At 46.2% G+C, this 13,975-nt stretch overlaps 1 protein-coding gene across 1 annotated transcript in view; it reads left to right on the top strand.

Annotated features, from left to right (window-relative positions):
- Positions 1 to 13,975, top strand: part of LOC111840254 (NACHT, LRR and PYD domains-containing protein 3-like) — a 93,129-nt gene that overhangs the window by 60,151 nt on the left and 19,003 nt on the right. The window contains exons 9-10 of the mRNA XM_072711727.1: positions 12,860 to 13,033; positions 13,148 to 13,194. Of these exons, the coding sequence (XP_072567828.1) occupies positions 12,860 to 13,033; positions 13,148 to 13,194 (221 nt within the window). The remainder of the gene's footprint in view (positions 1 to 12,859; positions 13,034 to 13,147; positions 13,195 to 13,975) is intronic.

The following is a 13,975-nucleotide window of genomic DNA, read 5'->3' as shown; positions in this document are numbered from 1 at the left end:
CAGTTCCGCCTCATCATATTCAAAGAGGCAGATCACTTTATCCCTGTTGGGCAGCTCCCTGGTAGCCCTCAGGTCTTGCGACGGTAGCATCATAGGTACCCATCTACGCGTTGCAGGAATCTTCTTCTCCCCTTCCACGGAGGCCGCGTACCACCCTGATGCTCCTGAATCTTAGGCCATGAGGGTGAATCTTTCCTTTCGGTAGTGCCAGACATGTCTGTGTTTTTAAAAATTACTGTTGGGCCTACCACACGAAGCTCATCTATATTCTCCACGGCCTGCTGGTGGGGCGTGGCACGCCCGACACGCATCTTTTTTTTTGGGGGTAGGCAAAAGGCAAGAATGAGAAATAATGAGAAATATTTTTAGGATTATCTCATTTTCTTAATTATGTCTATTTGATGTACGTCGCGGTGTTTTTCTTTTAACTCATATTTGTACTTATGCGCAGACGATACGCTCAACCCGGGATGACCTAGCCGGGATGTAAATAACGGCCCGTATCAGAAAAACCAAAACTTCAAACTGTGTTATATACTGGAAGACAAAATGTCCAATTTGATGTGTGGCCCATAATGTCACGTTCGGGCTCGGGCGAGCAGGGAAATAGGCGATCGGAGCCAGGAAGTCAGGGAAACTGGGTTTAATTGCAGGCGGACGGACAGGTACGGACATCGACGGACAATACAATGACAAGTCTGGGGTACATCGACTGAGACACGGACTAAATGCACAAGACTAGGCAAACGAAACAGGAAACAGCTGGGCACAATCGGGAAAGCACACGTGGATAATGAGGGGGCGTGGCACACATCGGGAGCGGACGGAGCGGGACGTGACATAACCCCCCCCCAAAGGCGCGCACACCGGGCGCGCCCGAGAGGAGGCGATGGACGAGACGAAACCGGGGAACAGGACCTGAAAGACAAAAGGCAAAACATCAACCAAAAACAGGGAACAAGACAGAGACACAAAACAGGAACAGGGACGAGACGAAGGACAGAACCCGACAAAGAACAGGGAAAGCGGACAGACAGACCAGGAAGGGAGACACAGCAGGGGAGACAGGCGGAACAAAAGGGCCAGGAGTGAACGGAGGAGGAACAAAGGGACGAGGAGCAGAGACAGGCGGGACAAACGGAAAGGGAGGAGGAACAAGGGGAGCACGAGGGAGCCCAGGCGGGCGACGGGCAGCGGCCGGAGGGGCCGCAGGCGGGAGGGAGAAGGGAGCTGAAGGGGACCACCCAGGGGCCAAGGGAACGGGACGAGGGAGTGACGGAGGGGACACGGAGGGAGCAGGAGGGAACACCAGTGCAGGCGGGCAGGAGGGGGAAGCCGCGGCAGGCGGAGGCGCCGCCGGAGCCGGCGAAGGCGCCGTCCGACGCCCAGCCGGAGCAGGGGGGCCCGGAGGCGACCGACATGGAGCCGGAGGAGGGACTGAGGACCGGCACCGAGGATCCAGGGGGGGACCCGGCGGCGACCGCCGACCCCGAGCCGGAGGACCCGCAGGCAGCCACCGAGCTACAGCCAGGGGCCGAACGGGCGAGCCAGGGGGCAGGGCGGGCGGGACCCGGGCCCTACGCCTATGTCCCCGTCCCTTGCCGGATACAGAGAGGCGGGGTCCTGGGGGGCGTCGGCTTTGCCGGGGTAAAGGCGAGTGAGTCAGATCCTCCCTGGGGACAACAGGCGAGGCTGTAGGTAGGGCAGCCAAAGCCGCGGGCGTGATGGGAGAGGCGGCCTCGGACAGGGCCGTGGGCGTGTGGCCAGTAGGGGGCGCCACCGCGGCCACCACAGGCAGTTCAGGAGCCGGCAGGACAGGCAAGACAGGCAGTTCAAGAGCCGGCAGGACAGGCAAGACAGGCAGTTCAGGTGCCGGCAGGACAGGCAAGACAGGCAGGTCAAGAGCCGGCAGGACAGGCAAGACGGGCAGGTCAAGAGCCGGCAGGACAGGCGAGACAGGCAGTTCAGGTGCCAGCAGGACAGGCAAAACAGGCAGTTCAAGAGCCGGCAGGACAGGCGCCGCCATCACGTGGCTAGCAAGGGGCACCTCGGCGTGCACCTCCTTCACGCGGCCAGCAGGGGGCGCCTCGGCGGGCGCCGCCATCACGCAGCCAGCAGGGGGCGCCGCCATCACGCAGCCAGCAGGGGGCACCGCGGCGGGTGCCGCCATCACGCGGCCAGCAGGGGGCACCGCGGCGGGTGCCGCCATCACGCGGCCAGCAGGGGGCACCGCGGCGGGTGCCGCAGCCAGAGTGGTGGCAGCTGCAGGAACTGCAGGCAGAGCAGGCAGGACAGGTGGGACAGGCGGTTCCGCTGACAAAGCGGCGGAAGCTGCAGCAGGCGGTGCCGCGGGCAGAGCGGCGGCAGCTGCAGCAGGTAGGACAGGCGGGTCAAGCAGGACAGGCGGGTCCGCTGGCAAAGCGGCGGAAGCTACAGCAGGCGGTGCCGCGGGCAGAGCGGCGGCAGCTGCAGCAGGCAGGACAGGCGGGTCAGGCGGTGCCACGGGCATCGCGGCGGCGGCAGCAGCAGGCGGCGTAGCCGCGGGCAGATCGGCGGCGGCAGCAGCAGACAGCGCAGCCACGGGCAGATCGGCGGCGGCAGCAGCAGACAGCGCAGCCGCGGGCAGATCGGCGGTGGCAGCAGCAGACAGCGCAGCCGCGGGCAGATCGGCGGCGGCAGCAGCAGCGGGCGTTGCCGCGGGCAGATCGGCGGCGGCAGCAGCAGCGGACGTTGCCGCGGGCAGAGCGGCGGCGGCAGCAGGCAGCGCAGCCGGCAGATCCGGAGCAGGTAGGAGGGGTGCTGAGCGCGTAGGCGCCTTCCCTTTAAGGGCTCTCGGGACCCGGGGAATAGCGTCCCTTACGGCGCTGATCCCTCTTCCGGGTAAGCGTTCTGGCCGGTATGTAGAAGCCTCCCAAGGAGGTAACTTCTCCTCGTCACGGGGCTCACTGGTCAGAACTGCGTCTTCCCACGCGGGCAATAGGGAGCAGGCTCCTAGAAAGAGCTCTGTCTCTCCCTCATGCTGCGCTCGGCGCTGCTTTCGCCGCCTCCTTCCGGAGCTGGGGGTAGAGGACGGAGCCGGTTCCGACGCGTAGCCCATACTCAGAGCCACGTTTGCGTCCCGTCGCTCCTGGATCCTCTCTCTCAGGCGCTGCAGAGTAGTCCTTGCCCTCCCGAGAGGGTAGTCCTGACCGGGTGGGCGCTTCTTTTCGAGCAGGTCCGCGCCCCGATCAGCCAGAGCCATGGCTACAGAGTCCTCCCAGACCTCGGGTTGAGACCGCCAGTACACAAACTCGTGCAGCAGACCGAGCCGTTGGTGTTCGGTCTGCCGCTTTGTGCTTTCTTGGAGACTTGTCATTCTGTCACGTTCGGGCTCGGGCGAGCAGGGAAATAGGCGATCGGAGCCAGGAAGTCAGGGAAACTGGGTTTAATTGCAGGCGGACGGACAGGTACGGACATCGACGGACAATACAATGACAAGTCTGGGGTACATCGACTGAGACACGGACTAAATGCACAAGACTAGGCAAACGAAACAGGAAACAGCTGGGCACAATCGGGAAAGCACACGTGGATAATGAGGGGGCGTGGCACACATCGGGAGCGGACGGAGCGGGACGTGACACATAAAGTTGACCCAGGGATGACCTATGGGGATGTAAATAACAGGTGCATGAGAAAAATCAAAACTTGAAACAAGTTTGAGAAAAACCCTACCACTTTCACACGGGCAAACTACTGCCACTGCTGCAGGGGGTGTCAGCTTTCACACACAAACACACAGACACATGGTCAAACTGCTGCTGTTAAGCGTTTATTGGAGGATAGCGTCAGACCCACTTTCCCAGAGTCTCATTCTCCAGAGTTTCTTTCAGACTTGCGCAACACAGCTCTCAGCTCTCCGACATCGCTCTCAGAATCCTTTGCAGAATGCCCAAGTCCAGCATTTACACGCTCCACCGGACCGACTGGGACCTTTCCATAGTACCGCACCACAGGCAGACCTACTGTATGCTCACACTCCATCAGGTAACCACGCTCAGCACCGTCAGCCATCACCCTCATAGCACGGGGCTATTCCGACAAATCCCACTCATAAGTACACAATTCACTGAAACTTCATTTCACTCCCCGCAATAGTCAAAATAAAATAAATAATTAAAATAAACAATAATTAATAAATAATTTTAAAATAATAATAATAAGAAAAATTAATAATTTATTCCAAAAAAAATACCCCCTCTCCCAACGTCACTAGTCGTGATGTCACCTGGCTACACCCCAACAGTGAACTTTTGACCCATAACCTTTTGACCTTTAAATCATAAATCTTTTTTGAAAGAAGCGGCATGCTTCCTCTCTCTCGGGTGATACCTCAGCACCACACCAGTCTGAATGGACCAGTCTGAGTTTTTTCGGTGGCTGGAGTGCTAATCCTGCCACCGACCCCCAAATTTTTCCCTCCAAGTTGGAGGACCTCCTTATGGGACTGGATGTAGATTAACGTCATTGCAATTGCAGATTAAGGGCCTTGCTCAAGGACCCAACAGAGTAGAATCACTCCAGCCATTTACAGGATTTGAAAAATACCACGTCACTGGATTGCAGCAGTGTAACATGATAGAAACATTTAAGCTAATATTTAAGATACAGGATATTTAGGTAATAGTGTTGATACAAAAACTGGAAATAGATGACTGGAGTGAATACTTAAAATAACAAGCAAAGAAAATGTATTTTTAAAAATCATTAATACCAGTTGTCAGTAAACTATAAAGAAACTTTTATACTTTGCTATAAATGTAACCAATATGGTTTACCATAAAATGGCAGGACATTTTTGTATGATGTTTTCCTTATGTAACATTTGATTTATAGAGGAGGTGAGCAGGTATACAGGCCCACAGTCCAAAAATTGCTTATTCTCAATCTTTATGGATTGAGTCTTTGAATGTCATGAAATGACTGTTATTGAAAAGGAGGTGGAGATGTGTAATCCCTTTCTGTTCCCATGAGTGAAAGTTAAGAGAGTAGTTTGGCTGTAGAGGCTGCTGGGATTGCTGTACTGTTCGGGAGTGGTGTAGTCGCTGTGCGCACTTGTGTTGTGTTGTGTGCCTGTTGAAGCGGTTGATTTGATTTGAATTATCTGTAAAGTATATTTGAGCGTTTGTGTGCCAGCACGGTTACGTGGGTGGTTGTTGTTGTTTTCATTTTTTACTCTTATTTTTACGTGTGTACTTGTCTGTCCTTGTGGGTGTTACCGACAGCTGCGGGCGCGAGTGGCGTTTCTGTTTGCGTCCTTCGCATCAAACACCCGCGGGTAATATTATCGAACATTGGTAACATTTACTCTAAAAGGTCAGTTGCTCCGGAGCTTTGCTCGGTCGCCGGTCGGGGCCGGGAGGACATTTTCCACTTTTTTTCCCGCTCCGGCAGTAGCCTGCTTTGAGAGGGTTTTTGTGGTTTTTTGGCCTCCCTAGAGCAACTTCGCTTTAGTTTAGCTAAACGTGGTTCAGCAGGAAGTTAATCTCGGGTAAGTAATTGTAAATTTGGTTATTTTAAAAGTTAAATTTAAAGGTTGTTATTAGGGATGCACCGAAATGAAAATTCTGGGCCGAAAACGAAACCGAAATTTTTGGATGCACTTGGCCGAAAACCGATACCGAAACCGAAAATGGCTTCATTAAAAAACATGTTTAAAATATTTTCTTTTTGTTTGTATTAAAAAAACTACTAATTAATTAAGCAATCAAACTTTTATTGATAATAAATAACAGTAATAAGGCTGTTTAACAATAACAAAACTAAATAAAATTTCTTTCTGTAACAAAATTGTGCAAAAAAAATGCTAGCTGCTTTTTTACTTCAATTTTAAATTACTGTACCAAACAACAGTGCACAAACAGAAGAAAAATAAATAAATCCAACCTCTTACTGTAAACAACATAACTATACACACTAAATTGGTCTGCTTTTAATTTAAGCAAAAGAAGCAGGTTTATCTTTATGAACAAAAGTTTTTCAGTTTTCTGGCTGAAGACACAGTTCCTCTTCTCATGAAGAACATACTGCACTGAATAAAATCACTCAGTCTGTGCTAGCTTTTAGTGCCTTTACGAATTGTGCAAAATATTACCTGCATTAAACGTTTTACTTCAATTTTAAATTACTGTGCAAAACAACATTGCAATAACAGAATAAATAAGTCAAACCTTTAACTGTAAACAACATCAAATTAGGCTGCTTTTATTTTAGCAAAAGTGGCAGATTTCTCTTTTTGAACAAAAGTTGTTCAGCTTTCTGGCTGGAGAGACGATTTCTGTTCTCATCAAGAACATGAGATGCTGCACTGAATAATCTCTCACTGTCTGTGCTGGTGCTTGGGGCAGATAAGTACTTACGCGCAGTCCATGCAAGCAAAGGAAAGCGATCTTTTTTCGGGAGGATGGGAGAGGCGTGGCGACAATTTCGGCTTTTATTTTCGGCGCTTTCTTACCGATAATGCTATTTCGGCCGAAAATTTTCGGCGCCCGAAATTTCGGTGCATCCCTAGTTGTTATCGCTGACGCTGCCGGATAATTTATAATAAAGTACCGATTTAACGCAAGTGTTAATTTAGTGTTTTAGTGTACTTGGCACTTTGTTTTAACTATACGTTAATTAGATCAACTAAAAGTTTAAATATTCTCTATTAATATACTGGGCTGGGAGTAAAGGACGGGGACATAGTGAGTTAGGTAATTATGGGGCCAGCTCAGTGTTGTGTTTGCAAGATGTTTGCCCTTCTGGATGCTTGCGTCCAGTCGGACTTCATCTGCGAGCGATGTGGGTTAGTTGACTCACTCATGGTCCAGGTTCGTGACCTAGAGGAGCGACTGGCTCTCATCCAGCATAGCAATGAGTTAAAGGAGAGAGTTAATACGCCTTCTAGGGAGACTATGTGTACGTCACAAGCGGGGAGGGGGGAGAATGATGAACAGGTAGGTCGAGAGAGCTGGGTGAATGTAGGTCGTAGACATAGAAAAGGGCGTACACAGTTCACAGAGGCGGCATCACCTGAAGTAGCGGTTTCTAACCGCTTTCAGGTGCTTCCAGCTTTAGAGCCGGAAGAGACTGGGGAGGCAGGTGGGCCCTTGGGCACCAAGGAGCCACCTAACCCCAGTAGGAGGGAGGTTGTGGTAGTAGGGGATTCAATTATAAGAGGTGTAGATAGTTATGTGTGCACCCGTGATAGAGGGTCCCGTACGGTGTCTTGCCTGCCTGGTGCCCAGGTAGGGGACCTTCCTGATCGAGTGGACAGGCTTTTGGCCCCAGCCGGGGTGGATCCAGTGGTCGTGGTGCATGTTGGCACCAATGACATAGGAAAGGGCAGAAGGGCTGTTCTGCAAGATAAATTTATAGAAGTCGCGGATAAGCTTAGAAGCAGAACATCCACGGTGGTATTCTCTGGAATACTTCCCGTGCCACGTGCAAGTCAGGCAAAATTAGCTGAGATAAGGGGATTAAATGCGTGGCTAAAATGGTGGTGTAGGAAAGAGGGGTTCAGGTTTATGGGGCACTGGAAGACCTTCTGGAACAGGTGGGACCTGTTCAAGTCGGACAGGTTGCATCTGAACCATAGGGGAACCAGTGTATTGGGGAGGCGTATGTGCAGAATAGTTGAGGAATGTTTAAACTAGGGACTGGGGGGGCAGGGAGGTCAGTTAAGAATTTATGTGGGGAGAGACGGAAAGCCCAAATAAATATTAAAAGTAGACACTGTAAAAGGCCTACCATTAGTGGTCTGTATTTGAATGCTAGGAGTATTAGAAACAAAATTAATGACTTAGAGGCTTTAATTTCTTCAGACAATTACGACATTATAGGAATAACTGAAACATGGATGAGTGACAATGATGGTGATGAATATAATATGGATGGTTATACGTTGTTCCGTAGAGACCGGATAGGCAAGAAGGGAGGTGGTGTTGCAGTATACGTAAAAGAAAACTTGCAGGCAAGGGATCTCACTGATAAAAATAAAAATTCAGAAGCTGTATGGATCAAACTTGATGCTAAAGATTCAAATGGCCTAATTGTCGGGGTTTGTTATAGGGCACCTAATGTAGCTGCCGAGGAAAGCAGATTGTTATACAGTGATATTAGGATTATGAGCAATAAAAATGATGTGGTAGTTATGGGTGATTTGAATCTACGGGGGATGCAGTGGGACATTGTTGCTGGCTCTTCTGAAAATGAACTTGAGATGGTGGAATTAGTACAGGATTGTTTTTTTACTCAGTTTGTTAATACTCCTACCAGGGGAGAAGCCCTTCTTGATCTCGTTTTTTGTAATAACCAGGATAGGATTGGAAAATTAGAGGTTTTAGACCCATTGTACGGCAGTGATCATAACATGGTTAAATTCGAGGTTAATTTTAGTGTCCGAAGAGCAAAGTCTAAATTAAAAGTATACAATGTTAGGAAGGCTAACTTTAATGGTATGAGACGGAAATTAGAAACTGTAAACTGGACAGAGTTAAATAGCAAAACAGTTGAAGAGGCATGGGAATTTTTCAAAAGCACATTGTTGCAAGTGCAGGAGGACTTCATACCTGTTTCCAGCAAAACTAAATCTAGGAAACGACAACCAAGGTGGTTTACTAAGGAAATTAAGAATAAAGTCAGGAGGAAAAGGGCTCTGTTCCACAACTGGAAAATAACTAATGATTTCAAAATCAAGCAGGAGTATCTAAGTCTACAGGCAGAGTTAAAAAATGACATTAGGCTATCAAAGAGGGATGTAGAAAGAAAAATTGCATTGGAGGCTAAGCATGACAGTAAAGGTTTCTTCCAATATTTTAACTCCAAGAGAGCACTAAAAGCTGAAATCACTAATTTGCAGGATAGTAAGGGCCTTATAATTGATAACGAAATTGATATGGTAAACGAGTTTAATGATTATTTTTCAAGGGTGTTCACAATAGAGAACACAAGTAACTTACCACCAATTAATACGAATACAGCATCGTCTATGACCAATATATGTATAACTGAGGTTGATGTGATACTAAGCCTAGCTAAACTCAACATAAATAAATCGCAGGGGCCTGATGGCATCTTACCTTTAGTCTTGAAAGAGATGAGGGATATTATTAGCCAACCTTTGACTTTAATATTCCAGAAATCGTTATCTGCGGGTGTGGTACCATCAGATTGGAAGCATGCTAATATAACACCCATATTCAAAAAAGGGGATAGAAGTAATCCAGCAAACTATAGGCCAATCAGTTTAACTAGCATTACTGGAAAAATAATGGAAGCTATAATTCAAGTGAAAATGGTAGATTACCTAGATGCAAATAACATTATAAAGGATAGCCAACATGGATTTAGGAGAGGTAGATCCTGCTTAACGAATCTGCTTGAGTTCTTTGAGGAAGCTACAAGTGAAATTGATCACAAAAAGGCCTATGATGTGATTTACTTAGATTTCCAGAAAGCCTTTGATGTTGTCCCCCACAAACGGCTCTTGTTAAAGCTTAAAGCTGCAGGAATTTTATGAACTGTGGCAGCTTGGATCAAAAACTGGCTAACTGATAGGAAGCAGCGAGTAGTTATTAGAGGCACTATGTCACAGTGGGCCTCCGTTTATAGTGGGGTACCGCAGGGTTCAATTTTAGGACCACTATTGTTCCTAATTTACATTAATGATATTGATACGAATACATACAGTAAACTGGTTAAATTTGCAGACGACACTAAGGTGGGCGGGGTAGCAGATACTAATCTAGCAGCAGAGAGGCTTCAACGGGATCTGGATTTAATTAGCGAATGGGCTGATACTTGGCAGATGAAATTTAACACAGATAAATGTAAGGTAATCCATGCAGCAATGGCTGTCAGTGTTGTGGAAATGGTAGAAATGTAAAAGCAGTTATGTTTCTTTAATGAATTATTGAGTAATTGTAAGTCTGCACTTCTGAGATTTTTACAGTACAGCTGCTCCTGCTCTAACCATGTAGTGTGACCATTTAGTTAAGTGTTGCAGTTGATTTGCTAAGTAAAAATGAAGAAAAATCTGTGCTTGTAATCTGCCTTGAGATTTATTTTTTCGTAATGTGAAATGTTTGATTTTTGCGTTTTTGTTTTTCCAGTAAAAATGTGACATTAACGAGTTCAGAGTTTGAAAGAATTTTCTGAAGGTATGATAGGAAGCATTGAGAAATAGTAATTAATCTGGAGGAGAATTTTTATTTTGTTTGTTGAAATATTAGAATTAGGTGATCAGTGGTCATTGTTACACCACAGCACACAGTGCGCAACAACAAAATGTGTCCTCTGCATTTAACCCATATGTGACAATGTGACATAGCAGGGGGCAGCTAATTCAGCGCCCAGGGAGCAGTGCTTGGGGGCGGTACCTTGCTCAGGGTACCTCAGTGGTGCTCTGCTGGTCAGTACGGTGGCCGAGAGCTCAACGCGCTGCAACTTCAGAAAACACATGCAAACAGAAAAAAACCATGCTGCAACTTCAGAAAACACATGCAAACATAAAAAAAACACAACAAATTAAGAAAATGTCTCCATCAGTTTGACAACACAGGCGCTGCAAATACAGAAACGTGCTGCAAACACACGAACGCGAAGCAAACACACGAACGCGCTGCAAACACACAAACACGCTGCAAATAGCAGGGACCACAACGGAAATGTTTCAGGGGGACCTCAAAGTGACGAACCCATCTGGGAGCTGATTATTTGTTTATGTGGCTTTTGATCAGAGTAGAGGGTTGTCCGTGAACTAAAAGGTGAGTTTTTTTTTTTGGTTTTTTTTTTACAACCTGATCATACGATTCATTGGTCTTTTGGATATTATTAGACTAATCTGACTTATCACACACATAACTGTGGAACGTTATTAACTTAATTGCCAATAAATATCTAAATAAATATATGCAAATAAATATATATAGTTCAAAGTTCATGACAAAATTCTGCAGTGCTTCATTAATGGTTAAAATCAGGTCAAAATTCATTACAGATTGATAGAAAAAAATATATTTTACAATTTATTCAGACCCTTAATAATAAAGAACAACGGAATACAAATAAAGCATGCTAAAATCGGTAACATTGTTATTTTTCAGATCAAAATGTATTGTCCGTTCTGTGGCTTTCAGTGGCCAACTTAATGTCCAATAGACCAATTAATGGTATGATCAGGTTGTTAAAATAAACAAAAAAAAAAACTCACCTTTTAGTTCACGGACAACACCTCTGCTCTGACCAAAAACCACTGAACAAATAATCAGCTCCCAGATGGGTTCGTCACTTTTTGAGGTCCCCCTGAAACATTCCCGTTGTGGTCCCTGCTATTTGCAGCGCGTTTGTGTGTTTGCAGCGCCTGTGTTGTCAAACTCATGGAGACCTTTTCTTAATTTGTTGTGGTTTTTTTATGTTTGCATGTGTTTTCTGAAGTTGCAGCATGTTTTATTTCTGTTTGCATGTGTTTTCTGAAGTTGCAGCGCGTTGAGCTCTCTCGGCCACCGTAGGTCAGGGATTCAAATCTGCAATCTTTCAATTACAAGTGTGCTTCCCTAACCATCAAGCCACCTATTAGTGAGAGTTGGAGATTCATCTTTTGTTTTGAGTAAGGGGGTGTATTTTAGGGTAAACAAGTCTGGCAGCCTGGGGGAGATGTTGATACCCAAGTACTAGATATTTCCGGTGTGAAATGGACCATCCTGATCAGCAGAATCCCAGGCATCTTCAGACAGTGAGAATATTATGGGTTTATTCCAGTTTATTGTGTAGTTTGATAGTTTTGAAAAGTTATTAATAAAATTTAAATTTCATGTAGTAAGTGTTGAGGGTTTTGTACAAACCGCAAGATATCATCTGCATAGAGAATTTTGTGTTGAGTTATCGGTATGAATTCCATTTATTTCACTGTTCTGTCGTATTGCTGCCACAAATGGTTCTATGAAGATGGCAAACAATGAATGAGAGAGTGGGCAGGCAGGCTGTCTTCCCCGTTGGAGTGTGAATGCAGGTGATGTGATCCCATCTGTGACCACTGTAGCTTTGGGTGAGGTGTACTGTATTTTAACCCAGTGGGTGAACGACTCTCTGAAGCCAAATCTATGTAATGTGTTAAAGACAAATGTCCCACTGACTGTCAGATGCTTTTTCTGCTTCTAATGATGTAATTATGGTTTTAGTATGGGTATGCTGGGCAATATTGACTAAATTAAATAATCTACGGATGTTTTCCGAGGCATGTCTTGTCTTGATGAAGTCTGTTTGATCGGGATGGATTATAGTAGGAATGACTGTCTCTAATCGAGTGGCGAGAGCTTTTGTAATGATTTTCAAGTTTGTATTCATTAGTGAGGATGGCTGGTAACTGGAGGGTTGTGTTGGGTCTTTATCAGGTTTCAATAACACCGTAATGGTCGCTGTGCTCATATGTGATGGGATTTGTGATATATGTTTAATTTCTCTGTCTATTGAAGATTGGAGATAATACATCCCAAAAATGTTAATAGATTTCTGCAGGGAAACCATCCAGTCTGGGCACTTTATTGTTAGGCATTTGGTTGAGGAACTTATGGAGTCCTTCTGATGTTAATGGTGCATCAAGGGCATTTGCTATTTCATTGGTTAACATGAGTAAGTCTAGATTATTTAAAATGATTCTATATCAACTGGATCTGGTTCTTCTTCTGAGGAGTATAGGTTCTTGTAAAATGATCGGAAGGTGTTGTTAATTTCACGAGATTATTGAAATATTTATTAGAGCAGTCACTTTTACTTAAAAGTAATGCTTGTAATGGTGAGGTGATCTTATTTATTGGGGAGTCTTTGTCTGTCTCTGCAGGCTGTCAGGCTGTAGAGTCACAGAAGAAGGCTGTTCTTCCCTGGCTTCTGCTCTGAGGTCAAACCCCTCACACCTGAGAGAGCTGGACCTGAGCTACAATCACCCAGGAGACTCAGGAGTGAAGCTGCTCTCTGCTGTACTGGAGGATCTCAGCTGTAAACTGGACAACCTGAAGTGAGTACAGAGTGTGTGTCTGACACGCTACAGATACTTATGCATGTATGTGAAGAAGAGGCACCAATAAATAAATGGATACAGCAGCACTATGTCATTCTGCTTCTCCTATAGTGTGGATCACAGTGGAAAGTGCAGGACCAGACCAGGCTTACAGAAATGTGAGTGTGTTTGCATGTTTTTTTTTTTTTTAAATACCATTAATACTATGTTATAAGAACATAAGAACTATACAAACGAGAGGAGGCCATTCGGCCCATCGAGCTCGCTTGGGGAGAACTTAACTAATAGCTCATCTAGCTCTGATTTAAAGGAACCCAAGGATTCAGCTTGCACTACATTATCAGGAAGACTATTCCATACTCTGACTACACGCTGTGTAAAGAAGTGCTTCCTTAAATCCAGTTTGAAATGTTCTCCCGCTAATTTCCACCTATGGCCACGAGTTCTTGTATTTGAACTAATGCTGAAGTAACTATTCGGTTGAACAGCATCCAAACCTGTTAGAATCTTATAGACCTGGATCATGTCCCCCCTCAGTCTCCTTTGCTTGAGGCTGAACAGATTTAGTTCAACTAACCTTTCCTCGTATGACATTCCTCTAAGACCAGGAAACATTCTTGTGGCCCTACGCTGCACCTTTTCTAAGGCCGCAATGTCCTTTTTAAGATATGATGACCAAACCTGCACACAATATTCTAGGTGAGGTCTCACCAAGGAATTGTATAATCTTAGCATTACCTCCCTTGACTTAAACTCCACACACCTGGAGATATACCCCAACATCCTATTGGCCTTTTTTATTGCTTCCCCGCACTGGCGAGAATGAGACATGGAAGCATCAACATACACACCAAGGTCATTCTCATAATCAGCTACCTTTATTTCAGTAGGTCCCATAAAATACCTGTACTTTATATTTCTGCTCCCTACATGGAGTAC

This window comes from Paramormyrops kingsleyae, chromosome 4 (assembly GCF_048594095.1).
Source record: "Paramormyrops kingsleyae isolate MSU_618 chromosome 4, PKINGS_0.4, whole genome shotgun sequence".
NCBI lineage: Eukaryota > Metazoa > Chordata > Actinopteri > Osteoglossiformes > Mormyridae > Paramormyrops > Paramormyrops kingsleyae.
Note: the sequence above shows the minus strand (reverse complement) of the source record. Positions and strands in the feature narration are given on the sequence as shown.